This window comes from Lepisma saccharinum, chromosome 16, assembly GCF_977018435.1.
Source record: "Lepisma saccharinum chromosome 16, izLepSacc3.1, whole genome shotgun sequence".
NCBI classification, from domain to species: domain Eukaryota; kingdom Metazoa; phylum Arthropoda; class Insecta; order Zygentoma; family Lepismatidae; genus Lepisma; species Lepisma saccharinum.
In genome coordinates, this window is record NC_139244.1 from 70,097,004 (window position 1) to 70,119,673 (window position 22,670).

At 36.8% G+C, this 22,670-nt stretch overlaps 1 protein-coding gene across 1 annotated transcript in view; it reads left to right on the forward strand.

The window, feature by feature from the left end:
• Window positions 1–763: 763 nt before the first annotated feature.
• LOC146000523 (dipeptidase 1-like) overlaps window positions 764–22,670 on the forward strand; it is a 196,932-nt gene continuing 175,025 nt past the window's right edge. Inside the window, exon 1 of the mRNA XM_083138268.1 lies at window positions 764–880. Within this exon, the coding sequence (XP_082994394.1) occupies window positions 768–880 (113 nt within the window). The 5' untranslated portion in view covers window positions 764–767. The remainder of the gene's footprint in view (window positions 881–22,670) is intronic.

Below are 22,670 nucleotides of genomic sequence, written 5' to 3' on the forward strand. Positions count from 1 at the left end.
ACCCCTTGAAACATCGTACAGTCACTGGCAATAAAAATGGGACACCTCGATCCTGATAAACTCGCTTTCCTGAAAGGTTTTATGCGTGTTGCCTAACCCTACGGTGCTGATAGAAGCTCCCATTGAAAATTTGCTATTAGAAATCACTTATGACCATTCTGATAATTCAATCATGCTTCCATTCTTGATTATGTATGTGCAGTTATTTATTAATTAATTATAAAAGGTTTCATCATTAATAACAAATAATAACCAATTATTGCATGAGCATCACACACATATTTTACCAGTCACTGAAATTATAATAATTTTTGATTAATGCTTTTTTGGTTACAGAAGTGTAGTTGTTCATTAATTATAGTAATTACCAAAATTACCAGCATTACCAACCAATTGTACACCTTTACTGGCATGATGTGTCTGTAATAACACACATTTAAAGATGGCGCCTGATAGGTCCACCTAGTACATTTTGACTCTTATTTTCATTACATTTATATTTTTATGAACAAAAGTGATACAGACATATTGGGAACACCCTAGGGAACATTAACATTTATTTTCATGTTTACATAAAAATTCTCACAGGTAAAAAATGCCCTTCCCCCTTGGGTAAGCTAGGTTTAACACATGTTTTATCGCTTCCAGATCTAGAAATTAAGTTGCAAAATAAATTCCTTAAGACATGTCTCTTGTTCATTCCAGGGCCGGACATGGAGCTAAATAAGCTGCTCCTTCTTTTTGGAATTCTAGTTCTCGTCGGAGTCATGTGCTCGGTTATTGGAATTTCCATTGAGTTCCAGCAGAGGGGGTCTCCAGCGCTGGAGGCGAGGCTGGAAGTGGTGAAAAGGATCCTGCGGGAAGTTCCTCTCGTGGACGGGTAAGTCATTGCAATCACAGCCGAAACAATTAAGATTCCTTCTTATCTAGATTAGGGATTTCAACCCACCCTTCTCCTTTTTCTTGCCTTGCAATTCCCGTTCGCATACTACGCATCTCATACTGTTAAGTCAAACCGTTCTGCCTGCAAGGGATACAATTGCCGTAATTACTTTTCTTAGTAATGAAAATGCTTCTTTAGAACACGATTAAAATGCATTACTTTGAAACTGTATGTGCCTATGAATTGTTAATGAAAATATATTGAACAAAATATGAGAGAACTTCAAAATATTACTTTTTCAGCAGAGAGGTGTAGTTGATGTTGTTGATTTCCAGGAAAGCTATTGATGAAGAAGTAAATAGGTACTAATCAAGTGTTAATTATGGAAATAGGAAATAATAGTTTTAAAGGTAAAAGCCTAATGGCAACATACAGGGTGTTTCCGTGATAATGTTACAAAAACTTTCAGGGATGTTGCAAGGAGACATAAGCATCAATATGAGATAAGCAACCCCTGTCCGAAAAAGCTTTGGTCAGATGTTACAAGCCGAAACCATAGTGACAGGTCCTCCCAGATGGCGCAGTGGTAGCGTCGCCGACTTGTAATCAAGGGGTCCCGGGTTCGACACCTGGTGGAGGCACATAGTGGTTCGGATCCCACTTTAAACAGTAGGTCCACACCCGAGTAGCCTTCCTGTGCATAAAGTGGACTTAAAACACCAAATCAATCAATCAATCAATCAGAAACCATAGTGACGAGAAGGGTATGCCAGAAGGTTTGCCTGATCTGTTCCCACTTGATTTATTTTGTGAGGCGACGTAAAAAGTGTTTTGTACAAGACGGCTGTGGATAATGAGGAAGAACTCCTGGCAAGAATCTTTGCTGCCTGTGACATCGCCCGAACGACTCCTGGCATGTTAGAGCGCATGCGACAAAGCTTCTTGGGATGCTGTCCTGCCTGCATCGATACTGAAGGATGCAAATTTGAACAACTGATATAATTGCATTAATCTTGGCTAGTTGCATCTGATGTAGTTATGGCAGGAGATAGTGAAATTACTTATTAAAGCTACAAAGAAAGATCTTTCTTTTTTTTTCCATAACAGTGTCAAATTTTGCTTAAACTTTGGTTCTGTTGAGACTATTTTATGCTGAGATGGGCTAGTCGGGACTGGACCTACGGATAAAGTGGGACCAGAGATACTGTGGTAGCTTCGCATCCTGAAAAAAGAGACTGCAGAGAACCTTCTATCTTCCAACAACGGTTTTCATTCATAACTCTTGACTGGGGCATTTTTGAATTGAGATTCCTTATCTCCTATGTCCATTAACAAACAACTTATCTGCTGGTTTCTCAAGGTCACATTCTCTTACCTTTTGTGGGGCTCCCTTACAAGTTTGTGAATTGCATACCTTTTATGTCAAAATGGTTTTGGAACCCTTGTAACTTCTGAAAGAGGCGTTTCTGGACAGGGGTTGCTTATCTCATATTGATGCTGTTGTCTCCTTCCATCATCCCTGAAAGTTTGTAACATGGTTACGGAAACACCTTGCATACTAGGGAAGATTGTAAAGTCTCACAGTGAGAAAGATGTTAGCGTGTGAAGTGATCGACTTCCGATCTCGTTACCGAAGGTCTCGAATTCGAGTCTTGTCGAGGGCATGGGCGTTCTTTGCGTGTTCCGCCATGATTATCATTTTATCATTTATCCTCACGATTGGCCAAAAATGACACTACTAACTACTAACTGGGTGGGTTGGTACTAGAGTGATATGGGAACATGCAATAGAGCCTGTTTAAAAGAGACATGCATGTCAGCATAGGCACAGTTAGCTGTGGCCTATAACCTGTCTCGGTTATCGCTGGTGTAAGCGAACGAAAGCAAGTCTCTGCGCAAGTAGCGGCGCGATATGGCCCCACAAATGAACATGTGAGACGGAATGGGATTGCGTAGAGAAGGCAAAGCGACTGCAGTTACCAGCCTTCGCAGCAGCGTGTACTGCTTCGCTCTGCCTACTCTATTCCCCACCCCTTTTCTGCCACTCTGCGCAGCCTTGCTCCAGAGATGACAGGGGCAGGAATAGAAGTAGAGCTTATATTGGTTTAGGTGTGTACCGTGGCTACATGGAGAAAAGTTGTGTTTCTTTGCTATAAACAGCGAAAAGCACTGTCAAAGTGGAAGCATTGATTCAACAAATACGGGCCGGGGAAATTAGGTCCTGGTCAATGGTAAGTCACGTCAGTCTCTTCAGATTGGATTGGGAATAGTCTGGGAAAGGGTGATAGGTTGATCATGGTATTTCGATTGATGCAGGGTTTGGAAGACTTAGAAAGGCAGTATATAATTAGAACCACCAAGAAACAGAAATGTTGGAACGAAGAGCAGCAGCGTCTATAAATACGGGGGGACGAGATAGCATGGTTTAGTGTAGGGATAAGGAGACACAACACGCCGAAGAGTACAAATGAATGTGTTCTATCTAAAGGAAACGATGGGCCACTCTGCCTTCTATTCGTATAAAAGGGTAGGGACACGGCGAAGTTCTAATTGTTGAATGCATTTCTGTTAGGACTAATTGGTCGACAAAAGTTTGGAGCAAATCCTTGAAGATGTTAGGCACGTTATTGAAAGAAGCGATGGATAATCAAACTGTTTCGCTGAATTTGGAGAATTATGAGAAAAAGAATCAACAATTTGTTTCAACGAAAGCAGTGGAATTTTTAAATATACGTAATAGGGTAACATATACATATATTGGAGAAGGAAAGAGTGCTATATTAATCACATATACATGGAGATAAAATTCAAGTAATTCCATTACGATAAATTACATACACAATACAATATAGCGTATTTAATTAGTTTGCTATATTTTAATACGATTGACTTTATTAATTATTCATTTTAAATTATTGATTTTATATAATGAAGCTTTAAATTTGTAAATGCAATTTAGTAGTAGTAGTGGTATTTGTGGTATTACTGGGACGAGAAAGGATGAGGTCTTGCTTGTACTAAAATTAGGCTATGATGCCTATAAAAACTTATTGCTCAAGTGTCCTCCTCTATCAAATTTAAGATTTTTGTACAAGAAAAGTTTTTGAGAAAGGATGAGGCATTTTGACTGAATAGAAATACTTAAAAAACTAAGGCAAAAAATGTCTATAAAAAATCTTATTGCTACTGTGTATAACCTACGATTTTTGTAAAAAAAAGCTTCTGAGAAAGTACAACTCTTCTTAGATTGATTTGGCTACACCTGTATCTGTCATATTGTTATTCATAAGTTTGTTTAAAATATGTCTCTCTCGACACTATTTTGGCTTTACTTAAAACTAATCCAATAAGCTCATAAGAGCTTTTTGATTACACAGTAGTACACTGTAATATAATCTTAAATATTTGTTTAAAATATGTTTGTACTATTATGTTAATATGTTGACCTGGAATGTTCTGAATATTTTAATTTAGGACTAAGCTCAATTTATATATCTTATATTAAGACAATGCATTGTGCAGAGGTCTTCTAGAATTGCTCAGTTTGGTTTCGCGTAGGTATTTTTATTTTGTTGAGTCTCTCTGTTTGGTTTTGCGTAGGTATTTTTATTTTGCTGAGTTTCTCAGTTTGGTAGATACAGTGCGTAGGTATTTTTATTTTGCTGAGTCTTTATTGCCCTATTTTGTTAGGTATAAGTTGTATTTATATTTTTGCTTATCACCGAGTGGACATTAGAAAACAGCAAACAGAATTTGATAAGCGACAACAACAGAGCCATCTATGTACAAATGTCTGAACTCGGTGAATGCTTGAGGGGGACAAGTTATTTTATTTTTCAGTACGTCAATATTTTTAACTCTTTTTGCTAGTGAATGGGTTAGGTGACTTGCAACAACGAAGGCCTTCTAGCAATACGAACTTAGCTTAAGCCGGCGTAATTCGCTAAAATATCTTGAAATTTGCATATTTCTCATACCGCCGTATCTTGTTCTATTAGACCTCTTCAAGAAAATTGCCAATTAGTGGCAAAAGATGATCCTAATAGGGGGCAAGCATACAGTGATATGGGGATATGTGAATTGCGATTGGATCGAATTAAAACTAGGATATTTTGCATTTTTTTAATATGATAGTTAAAAAAAACAGAGATTTTGATTGGCTACGTGGTGTTTATCTGATTGGTTTAAGTAAGCAAGATTTTTATTGGCTCTATAAATTTATATAAGTCAGAGCACAGTGCTGATTTCTTACTTTTGCTGGATCGGCAGAGGAACCCACATTGCGGGGGGATAGAACCTGGCTCTGCCGGGTTCCGCCTAGAAGCATGTAATTTGGCAGAAAAAGCCAAGTAAGGTCATAGAGTTTTTCATAGGGAATAGGTTGAATTTACATATCAGTTAGTGGGATATGTTGTTGCAGTACTCCTCATACAGGTTTGTAAAGGAGTCTAACATCCAGCGGTTTGTTGTAATCTATTCTTATTTAGAGTTAGGCTTGCAGCTGTTGTAGTTTGTTTTAGCTTGCTATACAAGATCGATACATAACACATGGTATTAGGTCATTGCCATACATGCACATTACGACGTGTCCCTGCAGACATGCAATTGTGGTAGGTCAGTGATTCTGTAGGTCAGTGCTTCTGTAGATCAATACTTATTCTACCTTCGTGCATGTTTTACAATTTGTTACAGTTTTATTAAGTATAGAGTTTTGATTTGAATCCCAAGAAATCTGATATTTGTATGAATTTGTATTTGTATTGAATTTTGATTTTTTTCCCGAGAAAATTTATATATAAATACCGAGAAACTTCTATTTAAATAACATCTTGTAACAATGACAACTTGTATAACCGACTTACCACTTGAACTGCTGTACAAGATTTTTGAGTACACAGTCGATGGAGGTGAGGATGTTGCGAGGCTCGTTGAGTTAAGCAAGATAGTGCCTGAATTTTGTCCACCGTGCGAGATGATTTTTATGGACAATCTTCGCAAAATAAGCGGTATTAAAAAGTTGCAGAATCCTGATTCTTTTTTTCGGGCTGCAGGCAAAATTTGGCTGATAGGATGGACGAGCTTTATGCGGCGAGGGAAGGAAGGAGACGATATACGTACGATTGGTATGAGTCAAATGCGGAAACAGACAACATTATTACACAACTTATCGTATTGACTGAGGCGCGAACTTTTTTTCTAACCTGACATGATATATAAATAAAATACTATTACTAACAAGGAGATAAACAGATTAACTTTTGCATGCAACCAAATCTCATGAAATATTGATAAAAGATATGCTTTCTATTAAAAATGTAATTACTTATAAACATGGAATGCGTGATATTCTCGAAAAAACGTAACTCCTCTTCCGTCTCTTCAAGAAGTCGAATCCTTTTAAAACAAACAAAAAAAACATCAACACGGACAACAAACATGTATCACAAGAAATAATATAATATTAAAAAACAGCCTATTTCGTTTAATTAAAAAAAATCTAAATTTAATATCTAATGAAAGCACATGATAACAACTTACTTGAACTAGTTTCCAAATTTAAATATTTAGGAGTTATATTAACAAATGAAAATTATATTAAAGAGGAAATAAAATAAAAAGTAGGCTTAATTCAGGAAATGCATATTACTTCTCTCTAAAAAACTAAAAATTAAAATATACAAAACAGTAATTCTGCCTGTAGTATTATATAGATATGAAACTTGGTCGAACATAAATTAAGAGTATTTGAAAATAAGATTGTTAGGAAAATATTTGGACTTAAAAGGGATGAGAAAACAGGTTAGTGGAGAAGGTTACATAATTTAGAACTACATAATTTATATTTATGTCCAGATATTATTAGAACAATTAAATAAAGAAGACTTAGGTGGACAGGCTATGTGGTACAAAGCCCGAATGGGAGAGGAAAGAGGAGTTTACAGGATTCTTGTTGGGAGACCTGATGGTAAGAGGCCTACACGAAGATAGAAGGACAATATTGAGATGGACCTAAAGGAAATTGCTAGGGATAGTTAAGAATATATAGATAGATAGATGGAAGGCCTGTGTTGCTGCAGCTACGAACCTTTGGGTTTAAGAAGACTAGAGAGTTAGTTAGTTAGTTATTAAATCACGTAGCACTATAAAAAAATACAATCCCTTGCATAGAATGATTTTTTTAAAAATGAAATTTATTTCTACATAATGAACCTTAACCTATACAATTGTATATTTTTTTTTAATCTGTAGTATTTAAATTAAACAGACTTAAATAAGAATTGGGAGTACGTACATAATAGAATAGAATCAACAGTTAAATATTGTATAAACCAAGAAAAAGGTAAGCAATGGTTCGCATAACCTATTAGAAATAGACTTAGGTGGTTAAAGAACAGCATGTTTACAAGTAACAAAAAAGAGATTATTTGAAAAGTAAAATTAACGCAATTGAAATAAAAGTATCAGAGGTGCAAATAAATTTAGAAAGGCGTAGCAACCTAAAGTAAAGTTGATGAAAAATAGCTGACTATTTTAAATAGATGGAAGAATTGCTTTAATGACTTTTTAAATGTTTATGTAGGAGATAAATCAGAAATAAATGAATCAGAACCTATAGTTCCAGAAACTAATTTGATTGAATTTAAAGATGCTAAAAAGATAAATTATTCGAATTTGGATTACCTAAGAATCTTGTTAATATGTCTGACAAATGTACAATTTATGAAAGGTTATAAAACAAAGATGTATCATATTTATTGTTTTTTAATTTTGTCTTAGAATATGCTGTTAGGAAGGTAAAAAAAACTAACGAAGTAATGTGACTCAACTGTTAGCATATGCAGATGATGTAAATACAATTAAGAATAATGCTAAAATATTTTTTAAAGCAAGTAAGAAAGTTAGTAAAGAGAAAAGTACAGGCCGAAACTAACTTGTTTAATCTAGTTTTTAAATTTAAGTAATACTTACAAATGAAAATGATATTGAAGAAGAAATGAAAATGAAGGCTTAATGCATGTTATTTTTCTCTGTCTTCTCATTTAATATCTAAGAAACTAAAAGTTAAAATATACAATAACAGTAATTTTGCCTGTGGATGCGAAAACTTGATCTCTTCTATTGATATTGAGAGTATTTGAAAATATGATCCTTAGGAAAATATTTTAGCCTTAAAGGGATAAAGAAACAAGTGAATGGAGAAGGTTACATAATTTAGAAGTACATAATTTATGTTAATTTCCGAGTATTATTAGATTGATTATTAATTCACGAATACTTAGGTGGGCACGAATGAGAAAGGAATAAAGGAGATTTTACAGGAATCTTGATGGGAAACCTGATGATAAAGGACCAAAAACGAAGATAGAGATAGACCTAAAAGAAATCTGTAAATATGGAATAGAATATATATAAATTTTGCTTAGGATAAGTACAAATTGAACTGTAACCACGAATTTTCAGAATGAAGAGGGCTAGAGAATTAATTAATTAATTAATTAATATTTAATGTAATAAAGGTAGTAATATAGTATTCTTAGTAAGAAGAGAATTTCTACGAAACTTATTTTCCTCGTACGTTTACTAATAGCAGTTATATTTGACATGTTTGACTAATCGCGAATCAACGTACGTTGAAACGTTTATATAGGAACGTTGAAACGTTTATATAGGAATAGAGCTATAATATGAGGAGCACTCTAACAACACTTCTGTACTCTTCAACTATTCTCACAATATTAACTGATCTGTAATGCAAGAACTCTTTAAATAGCCTAAGCACAGACCGCATCTGAAACAGTAAGCCAATCAGAAAACACCCATTACATCATAACCAACCAACAATCACATGCCTAATAATTTGTTGGATAGTATTGAATAATAATTTGTTGCACAACATGATGCAATAGAAGTAGACCAGAAGTAGACCACAAGTAGACTTGTATGTGTATGTATATGTGTATATAAGATTACACTTTACAGAATATTATATTAAAAGCAATAAGCTCTTAAGAACTTCTTAGCTTAGTTTTAAGTGTAGTCAAAACAGTGTCGAAAAAAAGCCATATTTTTAACAAATTTATAGACAACAATTTAGCAAATTCAGGTTTAGCCACATCAATCTGAGGGGGGTCATACTTTCTCAGAAGCTTTTTTTTTTACAAAAATCGTAGGTTGTGCACAGTAGCAATAAGCTTTTATAGACATTTTGCCTTAGTTTTAAGTATTTCTATTCAGTCAAAATACCTCATACTTTCTCGCCCCAGTATTATATACTTTTACACTACTCAATTTATTAGGTTGAAGCTCATTTGTGGCATGAAAAACTAAATATTTCAAAATCTAGCACAATTTGTTCGGATTGATATGATTTGGTAAAATTTTACTTCATTTTTCTACCATTTCTGGGTAATCGCGAAGATGATGAGCGATGATGGGATGAAATTGATGAAGGGACCCTCACAAAGAATACCAATGAAAAGGCTGGAACTCGAACTCGGGACCCCTGCAGTTGGAGCGCGCTGTGCTAACCATTCCTCCTCGAAGGTCGCACAATTTATTTGTAATATAGACTAATTCGAAGAACCCTTTATCTGTGTATTGGAATAAATGAGGCAAGACTGTCGATAGCTATTCAGAAGCTAAATATGTTGCTAAGGAAACATTAGATGAACTGGATTAAGTGGAGACAAACAGGTTAAAATAACCAAAAATACAAATAATAGAGGCACTATTGGAGTTAAAATTATCAAATGCAGTTAACTGAATAATTCATGAAATATTTTCTTTTAACCTAAATTCAGTCGCTTAAAAGTTCAAAAGCCTGAGAATGTGCCTCTGTTATTCATTGGGAGACATATAGCAAACACATAATGTCCATCCGACTCTCTAGACCTGTGCTCGATACTTCTTTTCAAATAGCTTCCCCATTGACCTTAGGATGCTGGGTAAACTTCGAAATTTTGGTTCTGTCACCAGAAATCGAATTCACAACTGCATGCATTGCAGGCAACTGTTCTAAACATTCAACGCGGAAGTTCAAAAATATTTCCTTTCTAGCAAGTTGCTCTACCTGTCCATCTTCTGCGCTAGTCACGAATGTCCAGAAGATGACAAGTGAGCCCGCACCCGGCCATGAAAATTAATGAACTATTTTTATGACATTTTAAGCAGAGTACCTTGAATTAATTGTTTTATATTGGTGCTAGTACGAGAAAGCAAGTTATAATTTTAATATCAGAATATTTTCTGGATGTCAGATGCCAGTGAAACTAGTCGTCAAATGAGAATCAGAAGAACACAACTCTAAAAATGCAATTTTCAGTTTTGCTTAAATAATCTCCTCTGAAGATCTGCAGTAAGGTGCAGTAACATATATCCAATGTACTGACTTTTTAAGAATCAGACATATTCCTAAGGATACATTATTTCCTCTGTCCTGAAAATGTTATAAATTGTAGTTACCTCATTCTAACAGTTGGGCTGAAAAGTTCGTAGGCTAACATAGTAAAAAATATTTTTTTGACAAAATTCGATTTTATTATTCAATATAGTTGCCTTCGAGGGCGATACAACGATTATAGCGGTCATACAATTTTTCGATGCCATTTTTATAGTACGATTTCTCTTTAGCCTCAAAATAGGCCTCAGTTTCGGCGATTACCTCTTCATCAGTGCTAAATTTCTTTCCAGCGAGCATTCTTTTAAGGTCTGCAAACAGGAAAAAGTCACTGGGGGCCAGATCTGGAGAATATGGTGGATGGGGAAGCAATTTTATTACGGTTGAATATCGCTAAACATTGCTCCGAATCATCAAAACGTTGTTGCTTTTGATCGATTGTGAGCACGCGCGGCACCCATTTTGCACAGAGCTTTCGCATGTTCAAATATTCATGCACAATATGTTCAACACGTTCCTTTGATATTTTTAAAGTCTCAGCTATCTCGATCAACTTCACTTTACGATCATTTAAAATTATTTTGTGGACTTTTTTGATGTTTTCGTCGGTAACAGCCTCTTTGGGGCGTCCACTGCGTGCATCGTCTTCGATGCTCATTTCGCTTCGTTTAAATTTAGCAAACCACTTCTCAACGGTTGATTTTCCTGGTGCATAGTCCGAATAATGTTTATCAAGCCAAGCCTTGGCTTCAACAGTATTTTCTTTCGCCAAAAAGCAATGCTTTATTAACACACGAAATTCTTTTTTATCCATTTTTTCACAATAACAAAAGCTGCTTCACTCACAATGCTATATCTCACGAACTAATTATCCGGCAGCTGTGAAATTTATACACGTATCTTTTGAAGGTTAGTACTAAGTAAAAATCACATGGATTTAATTCTAGTAACGCCATCTATGAGTCAGCCTACGAACTTTTCAGCCCAACTGTTAGTTTTCAAACAACGTAGTTATATAATCTTTGATATCCTAACTAATAGCAAAATTAGTTTAGTGATTATTATATCACAAATCTAATGCAATGTTTAATTACAAATTTAAAGACTCTTTTACCTCTCATATGATATCAGGTGTTAATATTACCCTCTCTGGGTTTTCTTGAGCAATATTGATGCATTTGTACATAAGTACCATGCAAATGCAACACATGGTAAATCAAAAATTCATGTCTAGCCTCGCCATTTACAATGTATGGTAATTTATACGAATATTGTAAGTGTAAGAAAGCTTGAAAATTGCATCACCCTCTGAATTTCACTGCGAGTTCGTTTGTCAGGGTTTGTATATATAAATATGTAATATTACTATATTGAAATTAAGAGATGTAATTTTTTAATTAGTGGTAGAGAGAACATATTCTTAATATATTAATCAGTGATTGGATTATACAATATAGTATAATGCCAGTACATTAATCAATATCACTCTATCGTTCTACCATGACTGATCCAAACTCTAAATGTATGAGAGAGTTATGCAGTGTTCGTAGTGCCATCTGGGATTAAGTATGTAAACAGAAGTCATAAATACTGCTTTTGCAATGAATCTATAAAAGATATAGCCCCACTGGGGATCACTCGCTGTGTTGTATGTGGTTACTTGGGGAACTAACGCCATTAATCACTGCGAGTCCTATTATTATTGTATTACAATGTGTATTGTGAACCTCCCCGATGACGTAGATGTAAGTCGTCTGCTTGTAATCAAAGGGTCCAGGGACCGACACCCGCATCAGGCACAAAGCGGCTAGGGTGCCTCTTTAAACTGTAAGCCCAGACCCGATTAGCCTTTCTGTGCACAAAATGACTCAATTATATATTGTATCCTATCAGCACGCGCCTATATTGTATCATTTTTGAGTTGTTGATGAGTTTGCTCTTAAGTCGACTGTATTCACGAATAGACTAATCAGGGCCAGAATTTAATGTGGAATCAGAACCACTATGTGCCTTCACCAGGTATCGAATGCGTACCCCTTTATTTCAAGGCGACGACATTACCTCTAGACCATAGGGGAGGCCCGTATCATGCTTGAATAGTAATGTTGAAGGCGTAATGGGAAGCCCACGTACATTTGTGTGTAACGAGAGGGAGAATTTGCCACTAGGCTATCCTAGGCCATGGCCTAGGGACCGCAAATCCAGGGAGACGCAGAAAACTGAGACTCTGAAAGAGCAGACATTACATGGATCATCGAATATTAAAATTCCAGAAGGTAGAAGGAAGGAGATCCTAGCATGTAAAGGACTTCTTCATCATGACTCTACTTTCAATGCTGTATTTAAACCGGAGTGCAAGTCTGTATGGCTGACAGCAAAGGAATCCACGAGAGGTCATGTAAAGTGCTCGAATATAAACAATTGTTCCTGGAAGAAACAAATGCGAACATTTTAAATGCCAACAATTGAAAGTCAAGTGGATGGATATTGACAGTTAAAACATCTTTGTTGGGCAGTTCGCGGCTACTATGGTTACCGTAATATAATGTCGGTTTCTTAAGCTTTGGTGTGTGCGTGCGGCATTATAGGTCTTTTCTGCTCTTACGGCGGCCGATCCTATGCTGGCAAGGAAAGTAGGAAGCGGGGAAGCGACCAACCCAGCGCTATAAGAAACGCAGCAGCCTGTAGAACGAGGTTCATTTAGTACTTCTTCCCGCCGCGTCGTAGCTCTTGGCTCCACCGCTGCTGTCTGGTTGGTGTGGGGTGTAATCCCCGCTCGCCACGGACCTTGCCAGAACAAGAACCGGCCACCGTAACAGCAGATAAGATATATAGTAACCAGGGAAATATGTTTTCGCTCTGCAAATATAGGTTTCAGATACTTGAATTTGACGTCTGAGTATGCAGTAGAAACAGGAATATCTATTAAGTTACCGCAGTAGCGAAATCTTTGGGATTCCTCTCCAACACCTTTTACAACGTATCTATAATACATGAGAATATACACCTGTGCGTGTTTGCTTAGAAATAACCATTCCCGGTAGGAGCCATCATTTTCTCGGCCGATATTTTAAATAAAGAGATGGAAAAAAGCTGAGGAAGTATTTTGCACACGGAGAATTGCTCCCTGAGTGGCAGTTCCTTGGAGGAAGCGGAGAGGAAAGCTCAATATTGAGCTTTCTACGCATGCCGTTTCACCGGCGAGGGCAGGTTTCAGAAACAAGGCAGGATTGGAACGAGGAAAGAATACGCGTAAGGTCGATGGGGTTACAAAGGAAAAAGGAGGAGTCGATATGAGGGAAACGCTTCTTTTAAAACCAGCGAAATCATTTTCGGCGTTCCGGAAAGTTTAAATTTCACCCTCGATATTGCATTAAGGGTGAGTTGTATAAATTATCGAATTTTCATGGAAAGATTCACTTTCTTCTGCCAGACGAAGTTCTCTTCAGAAGGCCTTGGTTCGGAGACATTTCAATAAAACAGAAGGAAAGGAGGAATAAATTTAAAAAAAAGTAAACTGGGTTTTTCTGACAGAGAATGTTTCAGAAGAGGTTTGTTTAGAGTATCACTTTATACTCAGGTAGACACAATGAGGGTTCGAAATCCTCTTTTGTTTAAAAGGGGATGGGAGGGTAATTTCCCCGAAACCAACAATCTTGTCTAAGACAACCTACACAATCCCCCCCCCCCCACCAAAAACTTGCAGGAGGATATTTCCACATGACAAAGATAAGTAATTAGTTTTGACTTGAAATATACGTTATTAATTAAGGTTAATATCGAAAACACACTCAAGAAATGAATAATAACATCTGTCTCTGTGTATGTTTATGTGTATTTATGTATGTTTGCAAGAATGTACCGGTCCCGGTACAAGGCCACTGCAGTGCGCAACATGGAAACGGTGATGACCAATCGTTATCAGGCCAAGGGGGAACAACTTTGACGCCACCCACGCGGTCGGCGGCCATCTTGATGTCCACCATCTTGAATTCAACTTCAGAATTTTAAATTGGAAGGTGGTGATATGATATATCAAATCAGACTAGAATTTTACGAGAAATTCAATGGTGAAGTTTTGTCGACATATCTTTAACTAGTAAAAAGTTATGACTGAATTCTTGTACCAATTTGCTCCTTTTCTAGGAGTTAGAAAAATGCCTTAAAATTTGTTTAGCGCATCGGTAATGCATCGAGATCAAAGTGATGTCTAGGGACAGAAGTTCGCATGCCATTGCACACGATTTTAATCGGATACATCAACAAGGAGCTGCGCATTATGAATGGTTGTCGCGAACAATTAACAATGTGACGCTTCCATTGAATTAAAAGTCCTTCACAGTGACAATGCTAATGTTTATCAGCTCTTCATGGATGTATCCGATTAAAATGCAATGGCATGCGAACTTTTCTCCCTAGACGTTACTTTGATCTCGATGCATTACCGATGCGCTAAACAAATTTTAAGGCATTTTTCTAACACCTTAATAGCAGGATTGTTAAACGTTCAGGAATTTTAAATAAATTTTATTCCGGTCCAGGAGAGAAAATCAGGAAGCGTAAATGGGTTCTGGGCCGCAAAGAACCTTCTTGTTTGAAGTATTTCAATTCGGTCCAGGAACCTTTTCTTCCGGATGAATTCAAATAAGATCCAGAAACTTTTTTCTTCGTATTAGTATAAATAGGGTCCAAATTCCGTAATGAAATGAATCAATGGCCTTCGCAACTTGGACCGAAATTAAGATGTGCGAGAGAAAAAAGGTTCCCGTCCTGTTAAAAAACCAAATAGAACCCATTAGAATTTCTGGGTTCCTAGACTTTTTACAACTCTGCATATTAGAAAGACCTTCTCACCGTAAAGCGGTTCCATTAGGGTTAAACACGTGCGAAAAGACAGATAGTACCTCTTTTGACAAGTTTGGGCTAAAGTTCGAACCAGTGGCGTATTCTCCATTTTACCTCGTTTACCGTCGATAAACAAACTTTTTTGTTATGTTTGTACAAGGTGTCAAGAAAGTAATACACCTGAGATTTTGTACTTACTTAACTTCTGTACAAAAAGCAATAGAGACATGAAATACTGTGAAGTAATGCTGTGTATGTGCATATTTTTTTAACATTAAACAGAAAAATCATGCTGTACATGAACGTTCGGTGTGCGGAGGAAATTACAAAGATAAAAAGAATGCGAGGTAGAATCAAACATGAATAAAACACAGCTGTGGAGTTGCTTGCAAAAACTTTAGTTGTGTATCGATGGTCTGTTTGGGTATTTATCGAACTGATAAAAGAACGATAATTTTTACGCATTTTCTACATCACAAGCTATTTATGGGGTTAATAATGACAAATTCATTACCAAGTTAGTAGTTGTATTGATACTACTATAAACCCGAGAAAGTATGAACCCCTCCTCACTGGATTTGCTATACTTAAAACAAGCTTAACATGAGCATATGAGCTTTTTGTTCAAGTGTGGAATCTTGTCTAATCTAAGATTTTTGTGAAAATGCCCTCGGGAATTTCCTCAGAAAGTATGACCCTCTCAGATTGATTTGTTTATACTTACAAAAGGCACTTCTGTGTGATTGTTATCCATAAATTTGTTAAAAATATGCCCCTCTTGTGGCCACACTTAAAACTGGCCATCCACACACATACACACACACATACACACATACATACATACACATACACACACATACATATTTATTTCTGGTTTAAGTTCAATTGGCCACCAGGCTCAATTTACATATCTAATATTAAGACAATGTAATTCTTCTAGAATTGCTCCGTGACTCTCTCATTTCTTACATCATAAACATATGATTTTTCCCCTATGAGAATGACACTACAAATGGTGTCATCGGGTAATGCCTCGTGGAATTCACAGATAATTTTAATGTTTGTTCTGTCATTAACCACAACTTGTTTTCTTTTTGAAGTGTTGATGACAAACATGGGTCTCCGTGTTTTGAATTCATCTGGTGAGTAATACATATCAGTACTGCCAGTAGTGACCCTTTTGAAAGCCGAAAAAGCCTCATATAATTTGAGGAAATCATCCTTGGACATGTCTAAATTGTAATTTTCTCTAGGAAAGACTTCATTTCTGCCATTTTTAAGATATATGTTCTTGATGTTGCAGTTATCAAATCTACTTGAATTTTTTTCCTGATTATTGTGTCTTCCAGTCTGAAACAGTACCACTACAAAATCGGGCATGTCGTATTGAATACTGGAGAATGAACTTGTGGCATCAAATTCATAATAAGTACCAGAGGCAGGCTTCTGTACGCATTGATATGTGTAAAATTGAAGAGGAACCTGTGGATTTTTTAGGATATCTGCTTTGTATTTAAGAGCGTAACTGGCCTCATACTCAACAACGGGGATTCTTAGCTCCATAGTCTGAATAATGCATTTGCCTGCATCTGGTAAGGTATTGGGCAGAGCTTCTCCTGTAGGGTTTAATGTGCTGTACCTCATTAAAGCATTATTATCATTTGCAGCTCTTCTAAATGTAATTCTTAACCCACCCTTCCACATAATTTCTTTGTAATCCGAGAAGAATCCTGGCAACAGGCGCATGGGGAACAGCACAGTGTGGTTCTTGGTTAATATTTTATCACCAGCCTCAAATCCACCGATTTTGTAGTATGAAGCTTCGGTTTTGGATAATTTTAGTGTGGCCAAAGCTGTTGAGGTAATGCCGGGATAATCTATTCTGTTTATAACAACACCATGCTTTCTGATCTCAATTTCAGAGAACAGATGCGGCACAAAATTGTCTACAAGTCTTATATTTGAATTTGCCGGATAATCTGTACCATCGAGTTTTACAACATCAAATTTGATGTATAAATCTGCTCTGTGAGGGTGTATAAAGCCATCCCCTACATCAAGATCCACCTCAATCTCTGTGTTGGGTTGATTTAAATTTGCAAATGTCCTCCTGTTTGGGGGGAATGATTGTAGCTCATAACTCTCAATATTTTCCATTGTATGTATTTTTATTTAAATGTTAATCTCTATGATAGCAGTTGTTGTGGCTCCAGCAAAATCAACTAATTCTTCTTTTTCATTAGTGACCATCAATTCAATGTAATCTATTCTATTATGGCACACGGGAAAATATAATGTTGGGGATGGATTGTAGATGATTGGCTCCATGAATTCGGAATTAGGTTTGAATGTTGCAATGATGCCGGTTTGTTTGTGAGTGCCTATGCCATTTGATTTGGTGATCATACCCTCAGCCACATTACAGTGAATATTCAGAGTCTCTATGGCTAAGAATTTGGGTATATTCATAGCAGTGTGTTTGATGGCCGGTTCAAGTTTTGTGTTGTTCTCAAATCCTAACAGCTCTCCTATAGTACCCAGATGCACTGTCTCCGTAGCAGATACAATCTCTACTCTGTGAGTGACAGAATTTTGACTTAAAACTATACCTCTGGGTAATTGAGCATTTAGAGTGGACAGATTATATTGCCCTGGAGTGATGACAATTTTTTGATCCCCAACTGCAATTGTGTTGTTGTGGTGCGTAATATTTGGGATCAGGTACATGCCGTAAAATGCTCTGAGAGCTATTGTTTTGGGATACACTATGTCATCATGCAATTTGAGTTTTAATATTGAATTTTGGCTGGTGAGATGGAATACCCCCATGATGTTTCAAATACCACAAGGCTTTTTGAAAATTTTCAATTGATGGTTTATTTATTTGAGACATATATCTGAGAACAGATAAACACAAATGTCCGCAATTAACATCTTTGAAGTTTTGAACACGGGCATTATTGTAATAAAGATTAGCTGAATTTAGATATTTTACTAAATTTTCAGGTGGAACACCTCCAAATGAATCAAACACAAATGCCTCATTGTTTAAATATTTAAGATAACAGATCCAGTGAGTGCCCTGATTTTTGTACTCATCCAAATTAACAATGCCACACTCTTTGTTGAGTGGTTGTTCCGGTAAAGAATCAGACATGTACACACCTCTAAAATGTTTGATGCCCAGTGGCTTGATTAAAGCTTCAATATCTTGGTTTGTAAGCGGCTCTTGTTTTTTTTAAACTTATTCATGGCTCTCTTAACACCTTTGCCCTTTTTCTCCATGGCCAGGTTATGGCGCCTCTGCTCATCTAATTCTGCCTTATTTTTCTTGGCATCTATTACGGTTTTTGCTATGGCAGCTGATCCCCCAGCCAAGCTCCCAACAGCCCCGAGTGCTGCTAAGATGGCAGGGATAGTAAATATGAACCCCCCTGTATGCAATTTTTTCCTTGATTGCTGTAATTTTTTTAATTGGGGGGTACTAAGCAACAATTTCATACCATGCCCCTTGGCAAGACAAGAGCTTTTTTTCTTGCGCTGCTTTTTGGTCAAAAGACTGTCAATAGTTTTAAGAGATTTGAGACCTGCATAAGGTATTTGATACATAACACCCTTGGCCTTCATTGTAGGTTTATTATATACATGTTCACAACCCCCACCCCAGTTTTTGTTTGGTGCTCATAGCTATGGTGGTCCCCAATGCTGATATTCTCTCACTCAAAGAAGCATCTTTGCTTACAAATCTACCAAATGCAGCCTCTTCTAATTTCTTGTCTGCAACATGTCTCTTGTCAAGATCAGAATGTGTGTTGTATGCTATGTCATGGTCTCTACAAGCAGCATCTAAAGGATTAACACCAGGGTCACCTCTGTTTAATCTATGATCCAATTTTGTGCCTGGACCACAATACTGATAGCCTGGAATGTGTAGTTCAAATGGCAGTTTGTTTATAATGTCATTAACCAGGCCCCGACCCTCAGAAATATTCCAAAATTTGGGTGGTAGAGTATTAATAATTTTTATAAGATATCCAATCCCCTTAGGGTCATTCACTATAAAATTAGACAATTTGGTGCTTATCATGTCCATAATTCCAACCTTTTCATTGTAAAAATTGTGGTTGCCAGCATTTTCCTCCCCAGCTATCACCAATAACCTATCTACAAGTTTCCTGACATCATCAACCCACACAAATTCTTTAGGCAGGGTGTTGTATTGTTTGATCCCACTGCCAGTCTTAATCTGTGACCATATGGGCTTGATTAAATTATTGTATTTTGCCCCACTGCTAGACTTGACTCTTTTTTGTGTGGGATCATTGTTCTGGTATAGAGCATCTGATTTTATTAATATTTCTTTGTAATGCTCATAATCCTGATCTGTATAGCTGCCAGGCCTCTTCCTAGTCATCAGTTCCCACAATCCAGGTGTGCCGGGGTACTTAACAAAACCACCTTTTTCTCCGAGACGAGATTCTGAATAAACAATCAGATCATCTCCCATAAAAGTTACTCTGAAATTACCAATTCTGTGTATGATACTGCCATCAAGCTCTGTGTCGGCATATAAGCCAAACACCTCATCTTTGTTGTCTTTAGGTGTGGTTAAATATTTTTGAGCAAGAAGACCCAATTCAATAGGATCCTGAGTAGCTTCAATTCTTCTAGGAGCAACAGGACTAGGTGTATGAATACTGGAAAGTGGGGTGAATGGATAATCTAATATGTTCCTTGCAGCTACAGGCACAAGCTCTGTGATCAAATCTTGATTTTGCTCTGTAACAGTTTTGATATTCTTACCTAAATTATTAATAGCATCAATTACAGGCTGTTCTGTTTGTTTGTGTTTTTCATAAATTCCACGGTTCTCTGATTTCCATCCCTTAAATCTTTTTACAAGATAATCTCTTAACTTAAGATCATCAATGACTGGTCGTTTCATGGTTGTTTATTTATGTCTCAACGTCTAGAAAATCGTTGATTTTATTTCTGTATTTGCCACTATTGGGTGTTCTTGTCATATCAATTGTGACAAACCCATAACTGTCCTGGCTCCAGCACCTACTGCAAAACTTGGAAAAATCATTGTAGCTCAAGTCCCCACCTACATATTCATCATGTATGTGTTTGAGGTTGGTATGGTCTTGATGAAACACACATATAAAATTGCTGTTGTCTCGGATCAGTTGCTTGGGTATTTTTGAAAAAGTCTGTGCCAGGTAGAAGCAATCTATGTTTTTGTGCCGCCCCTGTGTAAAGAAATTTCTAACCTTGTTTTGATTATCCAGTATAATATCATCAAACACAACAACAGAATTATCGAGACATTCATGAAGTGGCTTAACATCTGGTTCAAAAGTGGCTATATCCAATCCATCATATAGCTTCATCACCTGCTGATATTTTAATTGTTCCAAGCTCTTAGAGAAAACATACAAGTGCCTGTTTTTCCAGTCTAACCAGTTGGGTGCCAATAAAAAATTATCAACCATCAGTGTAGTTTTACCACAAGCAGATGGCCCAACAATAAGACACCTAATATTTTCAGGCAGCAGCACTCCATTTCTCTTATTCTGCTGTTCAGGTTCTGGCAGCCTCTTTATAACATCCCAGGTGCTCATATTATCACTTTGTCTGCATCGATCCAGCTGTTTTCCGGATGACCCAGCCATTTGACAAATAACTTGTTGCCTTTCCTGCGGATGATTTTTTCTATGAGATATGTGTCAGGCTGTTTAGTTTTGCTGAGCTCTTGTTCATAGAACCTGCCTTTGAGAATTTCTCCTCTGTGATCTTTTATTATATATGTGTTAAGGGTCCCGGGTTTAACTTGAACCACTGTAAATAATTCGGTGCTCCAGTTTCTCGTAAAGCCTCTCTTGAATAAGTGCTTATATTTGCTGATTCTTACTTGGTCACCTACCCTGTATTTGGCCCTTCTTGTTGTTGGCTGGTATCTAGGATAATAAACAGTCCTGATCAATTTTTGCTCATCAGATGAAGTTACTTCAGAGGGTTTCATGTTGATTGTGGAATGGACCGAGTTGTTATATTTATGTAGAAGTTCTGGAAGAATATTAATCCATTTATAATTACCTTGAAGTGTAAATTGTTTATACATAAGATTTTTTAGAGTTCTGTTGAATCTCTCTACAATTGAGGCTTTGAGATCACTGTAACTCGAGTAATGTTTTATTGCCTGGCTTTTAATAAATTGTTGAAACACTGAATTATAAAATTCTTTGCCATTATCTGTTTGCAAATAGCGCGGGGATCTTCCTGAATGATTGATGATTGTCCTGATGGCTTCTGTAACACATTTTCCAGTCTTGGATTTGAGTGGCACAGCCCAGGCAAATTTTGAAAATGTGTCTATTACAGTGAGTAGATACTTGTAGCCCTTGTTGATTTTGTCTAAGTTTTTCAACTGCCCACTTGCCATTTCAATCAAGTCGCTCTGCCATAAATCATCTATGCCCTTTGTGACTACTGGGAGTCTCTTAAAATTATGTCTGGCTTGTCTGTGTAATTCATCAACAATAATTTGTCTAGACATGATATGAAAACAAGAATATTGCAACTATGGGGTGTTCAGCAGCTGATACTGCAGGATTTTCTAAATATAATTTGTCCCCTATTTGTATTTTAAATTCCAGAGATCCATCATCTTCAGTATAGGCTGTTTCTAATGTATTGGGGTCTGTAAAATCCTCTAACTCTACACTGGTGATTTTTATTTTGTTGTCAGCATTTGTTATTGATAAGGTAGGGTAGTGGTGTGCCTGTGGCTGATGCCAATATTTGATCTTGATTGGTCTCAATATGCCCCCAACAAAAAATTGATAATAAAATTGTGCAGGGGACAGCATATATATTTTGCCACCTGGTGTAAATGGAGAATCATATTCTTTGTTGGGGATGCTGTACAATTCAAGAATTACTGTATGTTTTGGATTCTCGATTATGCCTGTTATTTCCTTTTCTGCTGTAAGCAATCTGCTTGTTACAGATTCAAGGTGCTTATTGATGGTCCTAACAACATCATCATGGCCTGGCTTGATCTTTACGTCCACAACAAGTTTCTTGTATTGTTGCACAATCTCTTGAAGCTGGGTGGCAAAAACAGACAGAGCATTTGCTTGATTGGATTCCATGGTCCCTAGCTGTTGCTTGATATTAGCTACAATTTGTTGCAAATTTTCAATAACTGCCAATTTTGAATTTTGAGCAGTAAGATCATGGACCTGTCTTCTGATATCCTCAAACAGGGCATGCAGTTCATTAATATGTTGATTGGTTGGTAGAGTGGCCACTGTCTGAGTGAGTTGTTTGATCTCTGCCTGGATATTCTTGATATCTTCTGATTTCAATATGCGATTCACTGCCCTCTTAATATTTTTAAGTTCCTGTGATGTAGGAAGATTTGATACTGTATTCTGCAAAGATTCAAGTGCCAATTTTACATTGTATAATTCAGAAGCATCAGCCACATTTTGCATAGCATTTTGGAGCAGGGCTATATCTGCCTGAGTGGGTGTGGAT